General features: G+C 61.5%; 2 protein-coding genes across 6 annotated transcripts; one reads left to right on the top strand and one right to left on the bottom strand.

Moving 5' to 3' along the window:
* C14H6orf136 (chromosome 14 C6orf136 homolog) lies at positions 1-9,330 on the top strand. 2 transcript variants are annotated; one of them, XM_073311154.1, is made up of 6 exons: positions 7-817; positions 1,932-2,441; positions 3,345-3,433; positions 3,860-4,060; positions 5,066-5,135; positions 5,268-9,330. In XM_073311154.1, exons 1-6 carry the CDS (start codon positions 251-253, stop codon positions 5,466-5,468), a joined length of 1,638 nt encoding a protein of 545 aa, XP_073167255.1. In that variant the 5' UTR covers positions 7-250; the 3' UTR covers positions 5,469-9,330. The 2 variants fall into 2 exon arrangements, with proteins under 2 accessions (XP_073167254.1, XP_073167255.1); XM_073311153.1 differs by having other exon boundaries at positions 1-817; positions 5,066-9,330.
* Positions 4,813-18,846, bottom strand: DHX16 (DEAH-box helicase 16). Of its 4 annotated transcripts, XM_073311116.1 has the most exons (20): positions 18,571-18,846; positions 17,659-17,900; positions 17,382-17,538; positions 16,733-16,789; positions 16,107-16,361; positions 14,993-15,217; positions 14,249-14,437; positions 13,715-13,825; positions 13,049-13,164; positions 12,686-12,896; positions 11,989-12,087; positions 11,745-11,897; positions 10,937-11,077; positions 10,406-10,568; positions 8,738-8,856; positions 8,375-8,442; positions 7,991-8,153; positions 7,396-7,557; positions 7,144-7,317; positions 4,813-6,599 (listed from the first exon to the last, which is right to left on the bottom strand). In XM_073311116.1, the coding sequence occupies exons 1-20, from the start codon at positions 18,769-18,771 to the stop codon at positions 6,471-6,473; spliced, it is 3,135 nt and encodes a 1,044-aa protein (XP_073167217.1). In that variant the 5' UTR covers positions 18,772-18,846; the 3' UTR covers positions 4,813-6,470. The 4 variants fall into 4 exon arrangements, 3 of the variants coding, with proteins under 3 accessions (XP_073167217.1, XP_073167219.1, XP_073167218.1); XR_012154856.1 differs by lacking the exons at positions 4,813-6,599; positions 7,144-7,317; positions 8,375-8,442 and having other exon boundaries at positions 7,470-7,557; XM_073311117.1 differs by lacking the exons at positions 4,813-6,599; positions 7,144-7,317; positions 7,396-7,557; positions 8,375-8,442 and having other exon boundaries at positions 7,985-8,153.
* Positions 18,847-19,337: the final 491 nt, after the last annotated feature.

The following is a 19,337-nucleotide window of genomic DNA, read 5'->3' on the forward strand; positions in this document are numbered from 1 at the left end:
GGCCCCTCCCTTTGTGTGTTTTAAGCCCCTCACTCCAATGAGGCTCCACCTCTGAGTGGCCCATGCCCTGCCCCAAATGAGCCCCTCCCCCTTTGGGAGGTAAGACTGCCCGCCGATGTGGCCCCGCCCACTGAGCCAGTTAAGCCCCTCCCACCAATATGTCCCCTCCCCTATTATGGCTAATCTTCCCCCCTGCATGGATTAAATCCCTCCTCCTAGCTGAGGCGCCTTGCGGTGACCACTGTCTCTAATGCGCATGCGTAAAAGCCCGCACTTTCCTCCCCTTTTCCGCCTGGGAGGTGTCAGTGCGGACGCGCAAATCTTTTGGACGCCCAGCTTCCTTCGTGCGCATGTGCTGATCTGCTCATGCGCAGGCGCCAGCAGGACAGCCAACGGGTTTTGTTTTTTTTTAATCAGCCCCCCCTCCGTGCGCATGCGCTATCTGGTCGCCGGACGGTCACCTTCCCGGCGCGAGGAAGAACCGCTCTCCTGCCCCGGCGCGTGCGTAGTGCGGAGAGACCGCTGCGTGGGCGGGGCGGCGCGTGCGCATGGCGCCTTTCCGGACGCTCGGGCTTTTCTGTGCGCCTGTGCGCCGCGCCCGTTGGTGGCGGCGGCGCGTGCGCAGTGGTCTCGCCGGCTGAGCGGAGCGAGGGAGCAGCCGGGGCCGCCCCGCGTGTCCGCCATGTACCAGCGGAGCCGAGCCGTGGCCGGGCGCCTGGGCCCCGCCGCCCGCTGCTGGGGGCCGGGCTGCCGCTGGGGCGGGGCCCGGTGGGGACAGGGCGAGTCCCCGCGCTGCGGCTACCGGGCGCGGCAGCAAGTGAGTGACGGACGGGGCGGGGCCAAAGGCGGGGGGCGGGGCCAAAGGCGGGGGGGCGGGGCTAGGGACGGCCTGAGGTCAGGGGGCGGGGCTGCGATGCTGGGGTGAGGAGGGGGCGCAGGGCAGGGCTGGGGCGGCCTAGGCTGGGGCGACGGAGGGTACATGGGCTGGGGGCTGGGTCTATATAGGACGCATTGGCTGGGCGCTGTGTCTGTGGAGGATGATTGGGCGGAGGGGTGCGTGGGCTGTGGGATACAGGATGCATAACTGGGAACTGGGAGTGCATAGGCTGGGGAGTGCAGGGGAGAGCAGAGTGCAGAAGTTGGGGGCTGGGGGGGGTGCCAAGGCTGGGGGTTTGGAGGATGCTTGGTCTGTGGGGCTGTAGGGGACTGGGGGGGTTGCGTGGGCTTGGAGAGGTGGAGGGTCTGGGGTTTGTGCGTGGGCTGAGGGATGCAGAGGTTGAGGACTGCAGAGTGCAGAAGCTGGGACCTGGGTGGGGGGCAGGGTGCAGAGGCTGAGGTTAGTCATTGCATGTGGTGAGGGATGCAGAATGCATGGTTGGGGCCTGGGGGTGCAGAGAACTGCAGACTTTAGGGGATGCAGGGCTGTGGTGGGTGCAGGGGCTGGGACTGTAGGGTGATGTGGAGGGGCATAAGACCTGGGGGTTGGGGTGGGGGCCAGAGGAGTGGAGGGGCAGTGGTGGTGACTTTGAGTGTTGAGGATACAAGGGTAAGGTCTGTGGTTTGGCTGGGAATGTGGGAAGCAGGGGTGTGAAATCCATTCCTCTCTAGATTAGAGCTAGAGCTCTAGAGAGAGCTAAAGGTATAAATGTTTTCACTCTTTCCCCCCTGGTTATGTGTTGGCCCCACCCCAGGATTTTGGGGAGGGTTTGGGGGTGCACGTGAGATTGTTCAGTAGGGGATCACACTGGAAGAGAGGGAGATTGTCTATCTTGGGGGTAGGGAAAGGGGATGTGGAGCCTTTTCCCTCTTGGAAGCGCTGGCTCCAATCTGCCCCCAGGTCAGGGGCACTGGGAGATGGGGTCCTTACAAGGGAAAGGTCCCAACAGAATCTCTGAGTGGTGTCAGTCCCTCTAATCCCTTCTCCCTTCCAGGACCTGGTCTCCTGCTGTGAGAAGGCCCCCCAGGCGCTGGGCCCACCCATGGCCCTGAAGTTCCACTTGACACTGGTGGAGCAGCAGGTGGAAGCTGCCAGGACTTTGCTGTTGCCCCCGCCAGGGGCCGACCTGGTGGGTGGTACTTTCCCGAGTGCATCGGAGCAGAAGCTGAGCCTGCACGAGCTGCTGCAGGGTCTGGAGCAGGGGCTCCCCTGCCGGCCTGCTGCCCTCTCCCCTCTGGAGGGCATGGAGGCCTCTGTCACCACAGTGGATGGGCAGCGGGAGGACGATATCACTGTGCAGGAGGGCACTGGCTTGGACAGCTCCTCCCTGGACTCTCTGTACAGCCTGTTTTACGGCAAGCCCTGCTGGATGCCCTGCCAGGCCCTCGCCCCCTTCCAGGCCACTGCTGGCACAGCCAACAATGCCACCTCTGGCTCACCTGGGAACCATGACCCCAGCATGGAGGAGCACCTGGCTGTCATGTATGAGAAGCTGCAGCATGAGGTACGCCACGGCCCGGATGCCTGTCCCCTGCCTTTCCGGTGGGTGGGCTGCCTGGATCCTCCACCCCTCATTCCCTGTTCTCCCCTGCCTGCGTGCCTGGCTTCTCCGTCCCTCGTTTCCCCTGCCTGCTGCCCGGATGCCTGGGTTTTCTTCCCATCTCTGCTGGACACTTTTCCTGCTAGCATTTGCCAGCCCCAGGCCTGTAGGGCGGCTCCTATTTCTGTTCCTCCTTACACAGCTGAACCTTCCAGCCATCTGGGCTCTCCATAGCAGCACCATGTGACCTGCCGGCTGCTTTGAGGGGTCACACAGCTGCAAGGGTCCTCTGAGCTCAGCCTGAATGAGGAACTGGCAGGAGCCTTGCACTCCAGGCTAGGGAGACCCCTTCCCTCCTGGGGGCAAAGGGAATCCATTGTTGGGGCAGAGAAGGCATTCCTGGCAGGGTAACCCCTCCCCATGCAGCACCCCCTGCCAATCTGCTTCAGCCCTGCACTTCAACATGTGCCCTTTAGGGGGCAGAGGAGAGCGCACATCAGTCCCTGGCCTGTCTGCTGAGGCTGCTAGAGGGGGTCGGCTAGGGCGGCTTTCCTATACACAGGCCCCATGTGCCACTGTGGGATCTTAACTCTGTCAGAGCATCCCCTGAACCAGCCAGTAGGGGGCATCTTGCCAGGGTAGGAGTATGGCATGATCACTTGTATTACAGTAACACCTAGAAGGCCCACCCGATCAAAGGGAGGATTATTCTCCCCATGGTCCGGGGAACCGATGCCCAGAGATTCGTGTCTTGCCCAACAGCACAATGAGTCGGTGGTTGAGCTGGGACTCGAACCTGGCTCTCCTGGCTCCCCGCCTGGTGCCTTCCCGTGGCCCACCTTCACTCTCCCCCTCGTCCTCCCGCAGCTGCCGCATTTCTTCCTGAAGGTACCTGACTACGGGATCTACTCCCAGGACGTGGAGTTTGTCAACGAGATCCTGCACTTGAGAACTCGGTCAGTGCCAAGTTGGGGGTGGGCTGTGGACCAAGCCTCTCGTCTTGGGGGTTGGGTGGCAGGTGGGATCAGCCCATTTTTTCCCATGGGGGGGGAGTGGAGGTTAGGGGCTGTGCTACCACCCTTGCCGTGGGGGAGTGGTGGGACCGTCCCACTTTCCCTTGGGAGGGAGGATTGACTCAGTTCCTCCCACGGAGGAAGGATGTTGGGGTGGCAGGGAGACGAGACTATGGCCCTCTGAGAAGGGTTAGGCCTGTCCCACTCTTGTCCTGGGGGCGGGTGGGACCGGCCCATTCTTCCCACGGGCTGGGAGGGCTTGGACTGGCCCATGTTTCACTTGGCCCAGGGGTGGGTGCCACATTGGGATCCCCTCAATCCGGAGGCCCCAGCCTTAGCCTGACGGCCCTCCCCCTCCCCCCCCACCAGGGGCCGAGCCATGTACCAGCTGGCACTGACCCTGTGCCGCCTCGTGGCCTGGAACTACTTCGCCAACATGCGGCTGGAGGTGCTGAAGCTGACGCAGCACCCCGAGAACTGGAGCATCCAGGCCCGCTGGCGCATCACGGGGCTCCCCTTCCACGTCCTCATGCTGCGCTTCTACAAGAGGGACAAGAGAGAGCTGTACAGGTGAGAGCCCGGCTTGGGACTCTGCCCCCAGCCTCCCTCAGTGGGTGTGGTGGGCATGGCTTGGCTGGGGGGGCTGTTGTACAGTGCGCCCTGCTCCTCTCTCAGTTCTCATGAGCTGTGCAGCCACTCCTGGGAACTGCCCTTTCTCCTTCCCTGCTGGGCTTTGCAGGGCCATGACCTCCCTGAGCCAGGGCTAGGGCCTGTTTAACCTCAGCACAAAGCAATGCCCCTGCTGACCTCAGAGATGGGGGAACTTCCCAACCCCAAGGACTGCTCCCCTGGCTAATGGGGTCTTCCCCGGCTGCTCCCAGTGTGTGTGGGGTATTCTCTCTGCCTCCCAGAGCCACTGCCTCTGAGCTGCTTGAAGCCCTAGGATTTGGTATTCCCATGGACTAAGTCCCAGCATCCTCCTCTCCTACCCCCCCCCCCCCCCCCCATGGCCCATAGAGCAGAGGTTCTCAAACCGGAGGGCAGGCCCTTTTGGGGGGGGAGTTATAGGTGGGGGAAAAAGGCCTTACTGCACATGTTTTATCCACAGCAGTGAGTAACTAGCAAAGCTGATTCAGTGGTTCTCAAGTTGTGGCCCACTTGCGGCCCACATGACATCCTTAGGGCCATAGAGGTAGTACTGGATGCGGCCCACACTGGTAAATAGGTTGAGAACCACTGCTCCAGACATATCAGGCCCTCAGCTGGCGCTGTGCATTGTGACAGATTTCTGTTCAGCTCGCTGCCATCTGTATGTTAACTCGTTTGCTACAAGGTGGCATGCACGTTTAATTGTCAGCATGGGCCACAATCGCAGGTTTGCATTTGCTCTTATTACAATGGATCGTTGGCTCATTTGTGCAACAGATACAAAAACCTCAAGTGACAAGGCGTGATCACAAAAGTTTTGAGAACAGCTGCCTTAGAGATGCAGTGCCCCCCATCCAACCAGGCCCAGAACCTCCCCCGTAAGCCTTGCACTAGAGCTGACTGTCCTTTATTCTACTCCACTTCCAGGACCTATGACGCCTATTCCACTTTCTTCTTGGACTCCAGAGGGCTGATCCGCTGTCACCGGATAGACAAGGTGAGTGCCGGGGCAGGTGGCTTTGCTGTCTCTGGGAGCAGAGCCAGGGCACTACTGCGCAGGGTCCTGGCAGATGACCCACAAAAACAGCTGCCCCAGTGTTTAATGCCTGCCCATCTCCCCTCCATGCAGCTGATGCCATCCCAGCCGCCTGTGGCCAAGGTGAAGAAGCTGCTGGTGGCCGCCCTGGTTGGCTTGGGCCTGTTGGAGCACAGACCTTCCCTGCAGCTGCTCTTATCTGCCCTGGCTGGCAAACAGCAGGGGGGTGCCAGCGGGCTACAGGGACAGCTGAGCCAGCCCCAGAGGAAGCCAGGCTCAGCCTGGATGTTGTGACTCTTGTGAGCTGATGTTGCCTCGAGGCACAAAGCCCAGCCCACTGCATGGTCTGTGCCCTGCTCCCTCCTTGCCAAGCACTGTAAAGAACCACTTGTAACTTAAACTGTACATAATAAAGCCCTGTGGAGAGATGGCTGGGATGGGGCCAGCTGGGGGGGGTGTCTAGGCCTTGAGAGAGCAGGTGCTGTGGAGTCATAGGGAAGCTGTGGGACACCAGCATCTCGGTAGTGAATGGGGGAGCTGGAATTCAACACATAGGGAGGGCTCATGGCTGAGGAAGCACCTGGGGGTGAGAATGGGGCCTGTTTAATCCCAATACAAAGCAATGCTCCCTGCTGACCCCAGAGACAAGGCAACTTCCTTGCCCCTAGGGCTACCCCTCCCCTGGTGGGATCTTCCCACATGGGTGGGAGAAAAGGGTTGACTGCTGAGAGCACATGGCAACCCCCTGCTGGGTGCCTCTTACAGTAGCCCCAACACCGCTGTAAACTCCTTGACCCCACTCCCCTCAGGGCCCAGGAGTCCTGATTCCCACCCCCCACTGGAAAATTACAAACAAGCTCAAACCTCTGCAGAGAGCAACCTCCTGGCAACGATAGAGCCTGGGGGGCTGACAACAGCTGCCCTCAGGTGAATTCCAGGGCCATGGGGAGAGAGAACCCACCAGTGGGGCAATGAGGCAGCAGGAAACTCACAGGCAAGCACAGGGCTCAGCTGTCACTTGTGACGGGCAGCCTGGGTAGGGTGTCCATTAAAAGCTGGAAGTCCTCTTGCCTTAAACTTACACCGCACCAGGGAGCCAGGTGGTCTCCCAAGGGTGGCCCAGCTCTGAGCGTGAGGAGGGGAGACGACCAGGTCTGGCTTAATTAAAAAATCACTTTGTTTCTGCTGCCCTCCTTGGGCAGAAAATGCTATACAGCTGTACAGAGTCCATAGAAAGGGGATAGTTTCCCCCCAAATAACCCAGTCCTGGGGGGCCAGCTTTGGCCTCCAGGGCCTCTAGCCCAGCTCCTCCCGTGTCTTGCCCATTTTCTTGGGCAGCTTCTTAGCAGAGGCATCCTCCAACTCCTTCGCCTTATAGTAATGAGGGGCCACCTCCAGCAGCCATGTGCTGTCAATCTCTATGACCTGCAGGAGGGAGACAAGGGGTCAGCAAGTGCCCCCTTTGGTGCAGCGCCCCCTAGTGGACGAGGGTACAACCAGAGGGAGCTGGGCAGTAGTCCAAAATGCCAGGACTAGCCCTTTAAATAAATCTGAGACTTCATTAGCGTAAAAGAGGTGGAGCTTTTAGCCCAACTCTGCCCTCAGCAGGAAGTGGAAGGGGCTAACACTGATCAGAGGTCCCACAGCAGGGGCTACCCCTCTTCAGTGTGTCCCCTCCCCAGAGGACAGAACAGGAAGGGGACCCTCTGGTGGCTGGAGGGTAGGGTGCAGCAATACTAAGTATAGGGCTGGCTTCCCCAGCCATCCTGTATGGCCCCAGCTGGAGTAAGCTCTACCCAAGCCCTGCTGCCCATGGTCTCTCCTTGGCACCATCGTACCAGGGCTATAAGCCCCTCCCCTCTAGGCCCAGGCTGGGGAAGCATCCCACAATGTTTTGGGCTACCCCACTCCAGGCTCCTGCCCCGGAGACGGGAGGCCCAGCATGTCCCACTGCGGCCAGCAGGTGTACCTGTCTCATGAACTCTTTGGTGGTGAAGACCAGTTCGTGGTAGATGAGCCAGCGGGGCTGCTCCTCGAAGAGGCAGCTGTTGGGGTGGACAAAGACAGTCTGCTGGTGCTTGACCGTCTTGTAGCCGGTGCGGGTCAGGCGGGCCGTGTGGTAGAAGAAGCCAGCGGTGATGGCCTGGGAAGGAGAGCAGGGAGGGTCAGCGAGGGTCAGGGAAGGTGAAGGTGGGGCAGGGAAGGTGAGGGTGGGGGCTACCTTGCGGATGGGAACATAGTCTCCCTCGCTGGAGGTGAGGTCCACCTCGATGCGCTCCATCAGCCCCTCCAGCTGCTCCCGCACGTCCCGCGCCCGCCTCATGGAGCGGAACTGGATGAAGTTCTCGTAGCACCACTGCATGGAGAAAGCGCTCTCCACCCACTGGGGGTGGGGTGGGGGTCAGAGGCAGCTGTGAGCCTGGGCTCCCTGCAGGGTGTACCCCGCTGGCTAGGGCAGCTCAGAGACCCTGTACCGTAACCCAGGACAGGGACTGGATTGGAACCAGTGCCCCCACAGGGAGAGGGGGCCCATATCACATTCCCCTCCAGGCTGGGGCTGGATTGGAGCCAGCACACCCAGTGAATGGGTAGAGGAGGAGAAGGCCCTGTGTCGCATTCCCTACCCCTGTGCCAGCCAGTCCCCTGGACCACGAGGGGAGCCAGTGCCCCCTACGGGGGAGGGGGGAAGACCCATCTCCCATTCCCCATCCCCGGGCCAGCCAGTCTCCCACCCTGGGGCTGGATCGGAGTTGGTACCACCTAGGGGGAAAAGGGTCTGTCCCCCAGTCCCTCGTGTTCATTCCCTGCCCCCTCACCTGGGTGTAGACGTTAAGCAACACCAGGTGGTCCCCGCCGGGCAGGAAGAAGTTCATGCGGGCGTTGTCAGCATGCACCACCTTGTCCTTGGGCCGGTAGAAGATGGAGTTGTTGACAGACAGCATGGCCGCGATGGAGAGGATCTGCTCTGAGCACTTGTACCTACAGAGCCCCGTGGGGGAGGCAGCGTTAGAGAGCAGGGTGGCCCTACCCCCAGAGAGCTGACTAGAATGGGGCTTGGGAAACGTGGCCCTTCAGGGTCCTAAGGCAGCTGGTGAGCCCGGGGCGGGTTGCGGCCCAGCACCTGAGCCTGGGTTGAGGTGAGTGAGGAGCTGGGGATGGGGGACACTAGAGATTTTGGAGAAGAGGAAAGGGGGACTCACTGCTCCGAGGCCAGGATCATCTTGGACAGCATGGGGTCCACAGGCAGCTCTGCCATCTTCCGGCCCAGCTGGGAGAGAGACGGCCATTAGAGACTGGTTCCCCCACCCGCTGTCCCATCTGCTGGCCACCCTGGATCAGACCCAGGGACCCATCTAGCTCTGCCTTTCTCTCCCCAAGACAGCCAAGACGTCCCCATGCTGCAGCTCACTGGTCAGCATTATCCCAGAGGGACGGATGTGTGTGATTATTCCTTCCTGACCCCCAGGCATGAGGCTCAGATCCTGCCCTGGAGCATGGGGGTGTCCTAGGTCCCAACATGCAAAGGTGCCCCAGCCGTGGGAGGATCCCCCCACCCCCCTTACCTTGGTGAGCTCCCCGAGGTGGTTGAGCGCGCCCAGGGCATACAGCTGCTCCAGAGCCAGCACCAGGGTCTCATGGGGTGGTGGGTCCATGAAGTCAAAGTGGATGAGGTCATTGATGCCTGTGGGGGGAGAGGGGGCAGGCAGGTGGGCTGGATTTAAATCAGCAAGCAGGAAACCTCAATTGAAATCACCGCTCTGCCTCTTGTTTTGCATTGGTACTTTGTAGTTATTTGCCTAAAGCCAGGCTGATCCTCACTGGTTGAGAACTGTTAGAACATGCCGGTTTGCATCCCCAGCTGGCCCTCACAGTAAGGGGGCGCTTCTTTTTGCAAGCCAGGACACACTAGATTGATACACCTTTATCTAAGCAATTAGAAGCTTCACTTCCATTAGGATTCTTCATTTTTACATTATTTATGATGTTAGAAAATGGCAAAGGACGCATCTCCAGTTGATGAACTGTTTACCTGTGATGTGTGTCAAGCAGCATTTTGGGATGGAAATTGGAATTGAATTTTGGTATAAAAACCAGCATTGTAAAGCTGTCTGAAATGTGCTGGAGCCGTAAGAAATAAATGTTTATTTAAATGTTATTTGCACTTAGAACTAACCGATTTGTTAACTAAAAGGAAGTACTGTGTTAGTGAATTGAACTGATTGTTTCCGGTGCCCGTAGGCGTCACGACTTTAGAACTAATAGATCTCATCCTCACACACCTGGATTTTAATCCATGGATGGGAAGAGGAAACCACCACCTCACCCAGAGGCCACCAAACTGTGGGGCATGCCCCGCGAGGGGGATGTGAAGGAACATTGGCCGGGTGCAGCGGGGCCCAGGCCAGCCCCCACAGGGCATAGGGAGGGAGCTTCACCCAGCCCCTCCCCTCCCCCAGCTCTTCTCTGGTCCCACCCCCAGCTGTGTCTCTGGCCTCATTCCTAGCCTCAGCACAGCTCTGCTCCTGGCACCGGGCCGGGCTGCCAGCTCCCACTGCAGCCCGGCTACGGCTCGGCTCCGCTCCTGCCCCCAACCTCAGCCTTGGCCCGCCTCAGCCTTGGCCCATCTGCAGCCCCACTCCTAGCCCCAGACCCACCCCAAGTGCAGCCCCAGCCCCCTTTTCCCTGTCCGCGTCCCAGCTCCTTGGGGGATTGGGGGGCGCACGACCCGCAAAAGTTTGGGTCCGCTGACCTAAATATTTAACTTGGAACGGCCTAGTCATTAGACTGAATCCCATGAACAAGGTGAAATGACGACAATATTCTCTCTGCCCCTGCAAAAGATGCTAGAGCCGGCTTAGCACGTCAGCGCTCTCAGGTGCTCAGCCAGAGACGGCCACGAATGCAGCGGTGTAACTGCTTTTAAAAATTCAGCCAGTGTGCGCTGCTTGGCTGTTAACATAATTTACGCTCAGCAAAGCAGCGGATGAGATGAAGCTGAGGCCTTAACCCAGGCTGTCAACCCTGCAGATTTAATGTTAAATAGGTGATTTCTGAAAATCAACCAGCATTTCATTTAAATGAAATGGAACAGATTCAAACAAAAACAAACATGATTTTTATCCTTCTTGGGGCAAGCTCCACCCCTCTGGGACCTACTCACCCCTAGCAGGCCCCACCTCCCTGGGACCTTCCCGCCCCCCCCCCCCCCCCCCAACAGGTCCTCTCCTCACCCAGACTCTTAAGCAGCAGCACCACGTTGCCCAGGTTGGTCCTCTGGATCTCAGGCACCGTGGTCTCCTCCATCTCGTTCTTGTAGGCCCAGGCAGTGTAGAGGCGGAAGCATTTCCCGGCAGCCACGCGCCCGGCCCGCCCAGCTCGCTGGTTGGCGGAGGCCTGGGGAGGGGGAGACAGGTGTGAGATGAGAGCATGTGCGGGAAGATACAGGACCCTCTGACCCCATGTGAAACCCTGTAACCTGGGGCTCAGCCAGGCCCTATCATCATAACATGGGAAATGGGGAGGAGAGAGGGATGGCCTGTATCTGGAGCAGGTGTTGGGGCTGTGGAGAAGTCCCCATACCCGGGAGCAGGGCGTGACAATCAGGGACTCCAGGCTGGGGTTGGCGCTGTACCCCGAGGGGTGCGGTTAGCAGGACAGGGGGGTCCCATACCCAGGAGCAGGGCGTGACGATCAGGGACTCCAGGCTGGGGCGGGCACTGTACCCCGAGGGGGGCGGTTAGCGGGGCGGGGGGGTCCCATACCCGGGAGCAGGGCGTGACGATCAGGGACTCCATGCCGGTGCGGGCATTGTAGCTCTTCTGTTTGCAGAACCCTGGGTCGATGACGTAGATGATCCCGTCAATAGTCAGCGAGGTCTCTGCGATGTTAGTTGCCACGACGACCTTTGAGGGGTGGAGAGACACCTCATCAGCTGGGGCGGGTGGGAGAAGGGGTCAGGCAGGCCAGGCCTACAGGAGACACCCTAGGGTCCCCCCTTGCAGCAGGCTGGGCCCCTGGGCCTGTCAGTCAGTCACAGCGGCTGAGCAGCGATTGTGGGGGAGGAGCGTATGCACCCAAGCACCGCCCCCTCCAGAACTCTTCCTCTTTATAGTCCTGCCCTTTCAAAAACTCCTCCCTAAACTACTAAGCTCCTCCCTTGCTGCCCCAACCCCTGAAGCCACATGTCCAGAGCTGTAAGCCCCACCCACTCAGCCATCTACCCCATGTAGCCATGCCCACGAAGCACTAAGCCCCTCCTATAAACCCAGCTACCCTTGAAGTCACGCCCCCAAAGAGCTAAATCCCATCCCCTAAGCAATCTACCCACAAAACCACACCCCCAGGCCTCTAAGCTCCTCCCACAAGCTCATCTGCCCCAAAAGCCATGCTCCCAGACCACTAAATCAGCTACTCCTGAAGCCATGCCCCAGAGCTCACAGCCCCTCCCCATAGGCCACGCCCAAGCCCATCTGTCCCCCTGAAGCCCTGCCCCAGGGGTGTAAGCACCTCCCCTGCATCCCTACACTCCCAAGCCCCAACCCTAGAGCTCCAAGCCCCCCCCCACCTCACCTTCCGGGCCCCGGGCGGGGTGGGCTCGAAGATCTTGGCCTGCATGTCGGAGGGCAGGTTGGCGTAGATGGGCAGCACCAGCAGCTCGGAGATCTTGGACCCCAGACGGCGGCAGCGTTCCTGCAGCATCTCGCAGCAGGCCTCAATCTCCTCCTGCAGGGGGCGGAGCCAAAGTTGGGGGGGGGGGTTCAGACACTGCAGGGGTCAGGTCAGGCCCTGTAGGGGGGCGGGGTGAGGCACTTACCTGGCCAGTGAGGAAGACCAGGATGTCACCGGGGGCCTGGGTGACATGGATCTGCAGCACCGACACCACGCAGGCCTCCAGGTAATCAGCCTCGGGGGCCTAGAGAGGGGTCAGAGCTCAGCTCCCGCCACTTCCTGCCCCACGGCACGACTGGAGCCTTTCTCACCCCACTCCCTCAACATTCGGACACTGCTCCCCAGGCCCCACCCTCCAGCCGGCACCTGGAGCCCTCCTCTCTGGGTCTGATTGGCCCCCTGGCTGCCTGCCTGCCTCATGTATGCCCCACATCCAGATCTCTCCGTACCGCCCCCTGCAGACCATGCTGCCATGCTCCTGACCCACCTCCTCCTGGCCATGCTGCCCCCTCCTAGCCACACCTTCCACCCCCAGCATCCCCTTAACAGTCCCCCCCATGCCTTCCCTTGGGTCACGCCTCCCCTCCTCCCAGCCTCACCTCCAGGGTCCCATTCCCCATCGCCCTCTCCTGGCCACGCCTCCCCGCTAGGTCATGCTTCCCCTCCCCACAGTACTCCCCCCATCCCTCCCGCTCCTGGCCACAATCTTCTCTATTCTTCCCCAGAACCCCTCCACCCACAACGATCCCGCCAAAACACCCCCATCCCTTAGGGCCTTCGCGCGGCCAGCGATCGCGCCATGCTGCCCCCGAGGGGTCCCCCATCCTCCCCCACACCCAGACCTTGGTGTAGAAGATGTCCACGGGGAAACGGCGCCCGGGGATGCGGAAGATGGGCGCGTCGTCGAAGAAGGTGGAGAAGCGCTCGGTGTCCAGGGTGGCGCTGGCGATCAGCACCTTGAGCGCCGGGCGGAACCGTGCGATGTCCTTGATCAGGCCGAACAGGATGTCGGTGTGGAGGGTGCGCTCGTGGGCCTCGTCTATGATGATCACGCTGCGGGAGAAGGAGAGGGGGGTGTGAGTGCGTGAGAAACGGCCCTGCTCCCCGTAGCACAGCGCCCCCCTAGCGCCGCACTGCAGCCAGTACTGACTGCCGGAGGAAAGCGTCCCAGCCCTGCCCCCCCGTCGCCCCCCAGCAAGGCTCACCTGTAGCTGGAGAGGTCGGGCTCGGTCAGGAACTCCCGCAGCAGCATGCCATCCGTCATGTACTTGAGCAGCGTGCGCTCCGACGTGCAGTCCTCAAAGCGGATGCTGTAGCCCACCTGCCAGGCGGGAGGGATTAGCCCGAGCTCCCGCAAAACCACTGGCCAACACCAACGCAGGGTGGCTGGCACCTGTCGGCCAATGAGAGCGCTCCATGGTCCCGCTCGGGGCACTGTTTTACAGTGAGCTTCTTCTGCCGCAGTCAGCTCCAAGGGAGGCCCGGCTTTGACCGCATGGAGAACCGAAGAGAGACAAGGAGACCGCCCGCATCTTGGGGGGGGGTGTGTGCGCGTGTGGGGCTCCCTGCTGGTCTGGTGTGGGAGGGGTCAGAGGAATGGACTCAGTTAATTGTAGTCGCAAGGAAAGGGACAAGGGCCTTTCCCCTCCATGGGGCATCAGCTCCCAGCTGGTCCAAGGGCACGGGGACTAGCTGGCTCAGGGGAGTGAGAAATGGGACACAGGACCTTTCCCTGATCCAGCCCCAGGGCAAGGGGACTGGCTGGCTGGCCAAGGTTGTGGGGAAAAGGACACGGGGCCTGTCCTCTCTAAGGGGGCTGCCTCCGGCTCAGGCAGGCGGGGAAGGGGATAACGAACCCACCAGTCACATACCTCGTTACCAAGCTTAACTCCCATTTCCTGGGACACTCTGGCCGCGACGCTCATGGCTGCCACTCGTCTGGGTTGAGTGCAGCCAATCTTCATCCCCTTCTCCGTATAACCCTGACAAAGGAAACGAGAAGGTCCAGGGACTGGATGGAAATTCCCCGGGAGCAGCTGCCGCAGCAGAAATGCAGCTGCTTCTGGGGTGGGGCAGACGGATAACAGCCTCACCGTCACGCTGCACAGGGATTGCTCACCTGGTGTGGAGATGCAGCTACCTCTGGGGAAGGGTGCAGCTGGGGTCAGCACTGACTGTGAGGGGAGAACATCCCCTGCTGAACCTCCCATCCCCCTCAGTGGCACAGCGCCACCTAGTGCCTCCCCACTGCACTGCAGTCAGCACTGATCATGGGGAAACAGCGCCCCCTACTGAACCTCCCAGCCTGCTCCCTGCAGCACAGCGCCCCCTAGCACTGGGGTTAGCACTAACTAGGAGAGGAGAGCTCCCCCCCACTCCCAGCTCCCATCCTGCCACGCGGTTACCTCCTCGTACAGGTACTGGGGGATCTGTGTGGTCTTTCCGGAGCCCGTCTCCCCCTCGATGATGAGGATCTGGTGCTCGGCGATGGCCGCCAGCAGGTCCTGGCGGTAGGGGTAGACGGGCAGGCTGCGCCGCACCTCCTGCATGGACAGCTTCCGCCGCGCCGCCTCCGACAGCTCCGACTTCTCCTCCTGAGCAAGGGGCCGGGACACCGTCAGCTCAGCCACCCGTCCCTCCACCCGGGCTGGGGGACAGCTGCTGGATCTCCAGATGGGAGACAAACCCATAGAGTTCTCGGTCCTCCCGGTGCCAGAGAGGACCAGGAGACACCCTCTTGGGGGCAGAAGGGAGCTAAGCACCGTGCCATGTTCAGCTCTCAGCCTCCCTTGTTCAGACAGTGGGTGGAGGGAAGGGGTTTGGGATGGGGATGCCTGCCTTGCTGCGGGGCTGGGCTGAGACCTGGTGACTTGTTACATCTAGATGGGAATGATCCTTCTATGCCTCACCCCCCAAACCAGCCAATCCCCCCAGCTGGGGCTGGATTGGAGGGGACTCCCCCTAGATGGGAAGGGCCCCATGTCCCATTCCAAGGCCCCCAGCGTGGGGCTGGATCAGAGCCAGCAATCCCTAGAGGGGAAATGCCCCATGTCCAATTCCCCCCCCCCCCGAGCCAGCCAGTCCCCTGCCCTAGGGCTGGATCAGAGTTGGCGCCCCCTACAGGGGAAGGCCCAGCCCCCATCTCTCACCTTGCCCTGGGCCGTGCCCTGCATGTGCACAGCGCTGACGAAGTGGATCATCTCATCCTCCTCCAGCACAAACTCGTAGTCCTTGCAGGGGTGGCGCTGGCTGGCGTCACGGGCCCCGAAGCGCAGGGCAGCCGCCCCGATGTGCTCCTCCTCCCAGCGCCGCTGCTCGTCCCGCGGTGTGGCGCGCTCATCTGCCACCGGCTCCTCGTAGCGGTCGGGGATCTTCTGCCGGGGGAGGGGTGGGCGGGAGAGGCAGGGGTTGAGTCATGGCACAGGGGACAACTGCGGGGGCAGGGCCAGGGAGAGCCCATCTCTGGGGAAAATCTGACATCCGTGCGTGGTCTGGGGGTCAGCATTCAAGGGTCACCCCGAGACTGGGGCGGGGCAGGGCAGGAGGGGTCACAGCCCAAGCTGCAGGGGGTCCAGATTTGAGTCCCCACCACAATCCTTCCCCTTGCAACAGCCTGAAACTGGCCCTTCCTTGGGGAACCCCCCCACCAGTTCAGTACAACCAGCCCCAAGGGGGAGATGTTTCCCACCCTAGCATGATGCTGGCCCAGCCAGCCATGCTGCTAAGGCCAACCCTCCCTCCTCCCAACAAGGGGACCACCCCAGAGAATGCCCACAGGGCACGGACCCCTCACCCTGCCAGGTCCTAACCCCCTTCCTTCACCCCCAGGGGACATTCTCAAGTGGGTCGTGCTCCCATGTCCTGCTGCAGGGGCTGCCATGCGCCCGCTATCCCCCTCCTTCCATCTCCCCAGCCTCTGGGCAAGGACACCTGCCCCTCTCCCTCCCTCCGCCGCCATCTTTCTACGGGGCTACCCCCTGCAGATCACATGCCTCACTGGCCCCTATGCAGGGTACTACCAGGAAGACCCCTCTCTGGTAGCATGGCCAACCACCCCCAACCACCAATTCCCCAGCCCCATGGACAGGTACTTTGCTGCTGCTCCCCTCACCCCAAGATGGGCACCTTGTGCTGGCTCCCCCCCCACACTAGGTACCTTGCCACAGCTCCCCCAGAGTGCTCCCCTGCCATGCTCTCCCTCAGAGAGTGCCCCCCGCGTTGGGTACCTTCCCACAGCTCCTCCTCTCTCCCTGCAGTGGGTACCTTGCCGCGGCTTTCCTCAGGCATGTAGTAACGGCTGCTCTTCTCCAGCTTCTCCTGCTCGCCCGCCCGCTTGTAGTCCTTGGCCAGGTCGCGCACCCGGCGTTTGTACTCCAGCTCTCGCCGCTCGGCCGCCGTCAGCTCCAGCTCCGAGAACAGGTGCTCCTCATCCACAATCTCCGCCTCCAGGTCCTCCAGCTTGTCCCGCTCCCGCTTGGCCAGGTACTCCCAGCGCGACTTCTTCCGCAGCTCTGGGATCTGGGGGGGATGGAGAGGGGCTAAGGGCACCAGCTGGGAAGCCAGCACCCCTGGGTTCCAGCCCCAGCTCTGGGAAGGGACTGGGGTCTAATGGGTAAAGCAGGGGGGGGCTGGGAGCCAGGGCTCCTGGGTTCTATCCCCAGCTCTGGGAGAAGATGAGGGTCAAGTGGGTCAGAGCAGGGTGGCTGGGAGCCAGGACTCCCAGGTTCTATCCCCAGCAGGGAGTAAGGGCCTGGGCCAGATGGGCCCTACCGATCTGATCTGGCGGGCGTGGCAAGCTCAGAGGAATGCTGAGCTAGATGGGTCTGTACAGCTCCGATCAGCCAGAAGACGAGACAGAGATACAGTAGGAGAAATACAAAGCCCCTCACCATGGTTTTCTTGTCCTCTTCCGCCATCTTCAGTCGCTTCTGCGCCTCTTCGTAGGCCTGCGCCCAGCATCAGGAGGGGGGAGAGACACTGATCAGGTTGTGTGGACAGTCTTTCCCCTCCCCCACAGCTGGCCCCTCTCTGGAGCAGGCCAGGCTACAGACAGACTCCCTAGCGGAAAGGGCCCAGGAATTTCCAGGAGGGGCTCCCCAGCTTGCTGATAAACTTGGAATCTTCTCCTCCTCCCCACAAATCCCTGCCCTCCGGCTCTGCTCCCTCCAGCGCTTGTGGGGTTCACCATCACCCCTTCAGGGAAGAAATCTAGCGGTCAGAGCACAACACGGGAGAGGCAGGTGGCATCGGGGACTCAGGAAAGGATCCTAGCAATTGGGGGGGGGGGGTGAAATCCTGGGATAGGATCCTGGAAGTGGGTGGGGTGGGTCAGAAGTGGGATCCTAAGACTGTGGCAATGCAGGGGGAGCTTCAGAGCAGAGAGGAATCCCGGCAGCGGGTGGGGACGCATCCTGGCAGAGGGAGGTAGGGGGCTAGAGAGGGATCCCAGTTGTAGGACATATGGGGTGGGCTCAGGAAGGGACCCAGCTGCAGGGGAGGGGTGGGGGACAGATGCTGGCCGCAGAGACAGGCTCTGACCTTCTTGTCCGAACGCTCCAGGATGTTCCTGGTCTTCTCCTTGTCCTTGCGCTTGACCCGTTCGGCAAAGGCGTCGCGCTCCTCCAGGTCCTGCAGACGCTCTCGCTCACTGCGGTCCCATTCATCCTCTGAGTCCTTCCCCTCCAGGGATGGCTCCCTGCATCCGGGGAAGGGTAAGACACCACAGTCAGGGCATTAGCCAGCTCCAGGGCCCCCCAGCGCAGGGGACTGACCCCCCGCACCACCCCCTGGGATCCCCTGTGGAGGCTACACTCACGGCTCCCGCTCTGCTTCGTTCTCCTCCTCCGACGCCTCCTCCTGCTTCCGGCGTAGGTGTTTGCGTCGCTTCTTGTGCTTCCTCTGCTCGGGCCGGCGCTTGGAGCCCGGGGCAGCCCCCCCATCCCCCTCCTCCTCCTCGCTGTCCTCCAGCAGCTGGTACGAGCGGTTCTTCTGCTGCATGGCCAGGGCCTCTCGCTCGGCCACCCGGGCCGGACGCTCCTGGGGGGCCGAACGTGGGATCTGAGAGTGAGAGGAGAGATGGGGATTAGAAACACTGCACAGTCAGAGCACCCTCAACGGCCCTGAGCCCTCTCCATAAGCTCCTCCCTTTAGAGCACAGGTCCCGCCCCTGCAACTAGCTCCTCCCCCTTCACAAAGGCTCTTCCCACTTTCACCCCTTCCCTGCTAATCCTTCCCCTTCCCACATGGTCCCCACTCCAGTAACCCCTCCCTACATCCTCCTCTTCCTCCCTCCACCTCCACGCAGAGGCCTCACTCCTCTGCTCCTGCTCCCTTTGTTCACAGGCCCTTTGCCTGCAGCCCCACTAACCCCACTCCCTCCCCTAGGCAGCCTCCATGTGTCCCTCCTCTCCCCAGTGCCTTTAGCCCCTCGCCTGAGGCCCCCTTCCCGGCCCTTCCCCCTCCAGTTTGGCTCCACCCCCTCAGCCCCACTGGCCCCGCCCCCTCCAAGTTTGGCTCCCCCCCCCCATTGTGGACCCTCCCCACTCAGCCCCACTGGCACCTGCCCTCCAGTTTGGCCCCTGTCGCTCAACCCCTCCCCAATCAGTGTGTCCCCTCCCCCCTCAGCCCCATTAGCCCCGCCCCCTCCATGGTTGTCCCTCCTCCTCGGTCCACCAGCCCCTCCCACTCCGGTTGGACCCGCCCCCTCCTCCCCCCCAGCCCCGCCCACCTGTTCCCACAGGCGCTGGGCGAAGGCGCGCACGGCCGGCTCGCTCACGCGCAGGGTCTCGGTCTCCTCCAGGCGGTTCAGCAGCTCGTCGGGGCTGCGGCTGCGCCGGGCCAGGCCGAGCAGGAACCCGACCACGTGCCGCTCGCTCAGCCCCAGCAGCGCGTGCAGCTCCCCCGACACCCAGCGCTCCAGCCCCGCCATCCTCCTCCGCCTGCCTACCCAGCCGGGCCGCCGTACCCCCCCCGCCGGCCGCTTCCGGGCCACGTGACCAAACACTTCCGGGGCGAAGGGGCCGATACAGTGCGCCGGCGCCGAGCCGGAATGAGGCACCTGCGCTCCGCCCTTTACCGTAATGACCAATATACGGACGGTTGACAGCTATACCCAAGCCCTGGCGGCTACCGTAATTAACAGAATAGCAACCGCAAGGGAAGAGCTCTGGTCGTAATTACAGGAACATGAGCCTCCCCTTTTGCGGCCGACACCTTACCGTAATGACGGAAATATGAGCCTCTCCTTCTTAGGGCGGGCTCCTTACCGTAATTACAGGAATACCAATTGCTCATTCTCTAGCTGGTTTCGCTACTGTAATTACATGAATAGGAGCCGATGAAGTGAGCTGCAGCTCACGAAAGCTTATTCTTAAATAAATTGGTTAGTCTCTAAGGTGCCACAAGTCCTCCTGTTCTTTGTGCGGATACAGCCTAACACGGCTGCTACTCTGAAACCGGGCTCCCTAGTAATCGCACCACGTGAGATGCACCCCG

The sequence above is a fragment of the Lepidochelys kempii genome, chromosome 14, assembly GCF_965140265.1.
Source record: "Lepidochelys kempii isolate rLepKem1 chromosome 14, rLepKem1.hap2, whole genome shotgun sequence".
Lineage (NCBI taxonomy): Eukaryota > Metazoa > Chordata > Testudines > Cheloniidae > Lepidochelys > Lepidochelys kempii.

Bases quoted from the DNA above. Each gene is read 5' to 3' on its own strand.
- C14H6orf136 (XM_073311153.1), top strand. From the start codon at position 251: ATGCGCATGCGTAAAAGCCCGCACTTTCCTCCCCTTTTCCGCCTGGGA. The intron at 2,442-3,344 runs GTACGCCACGGC...GTCCTCCCGCAG, and splicing joins ATGAGAAGCTGCAGCATGAG to CTGCCGCATTTCTTCCTGAA. The intron at 3,434-3,859 runs GTCAGTGCCAAG...CCCCCCCACCAG, and splicing joins ATCCTGCACTTGAGAACTCG to GGGCCGAGCCATGTACCAGC.
- DHX16 (XM_073311116.1), bottom strand. From the start codon at position 18,771: ATGGCGGGGCTGGAGCGCTGGGTGTCGGGGGAGCTGCACGCGCTGCTG. The intron at 17,539-17,658 runs GTGAGTGTAGCC...CCCCGGATGCAG, and splicing joins AACGAAGCAGAGCGGGAGCC to GGAGCCATCCCTGGAGGGGA. The intron at 12,897-13,048 runs GTGAGCCTTGCT...CTTCTCCCGCAG, and splicing joins CCCGACCTCTCCAGCTACAG to CGTGATCATCATAGACGAGG.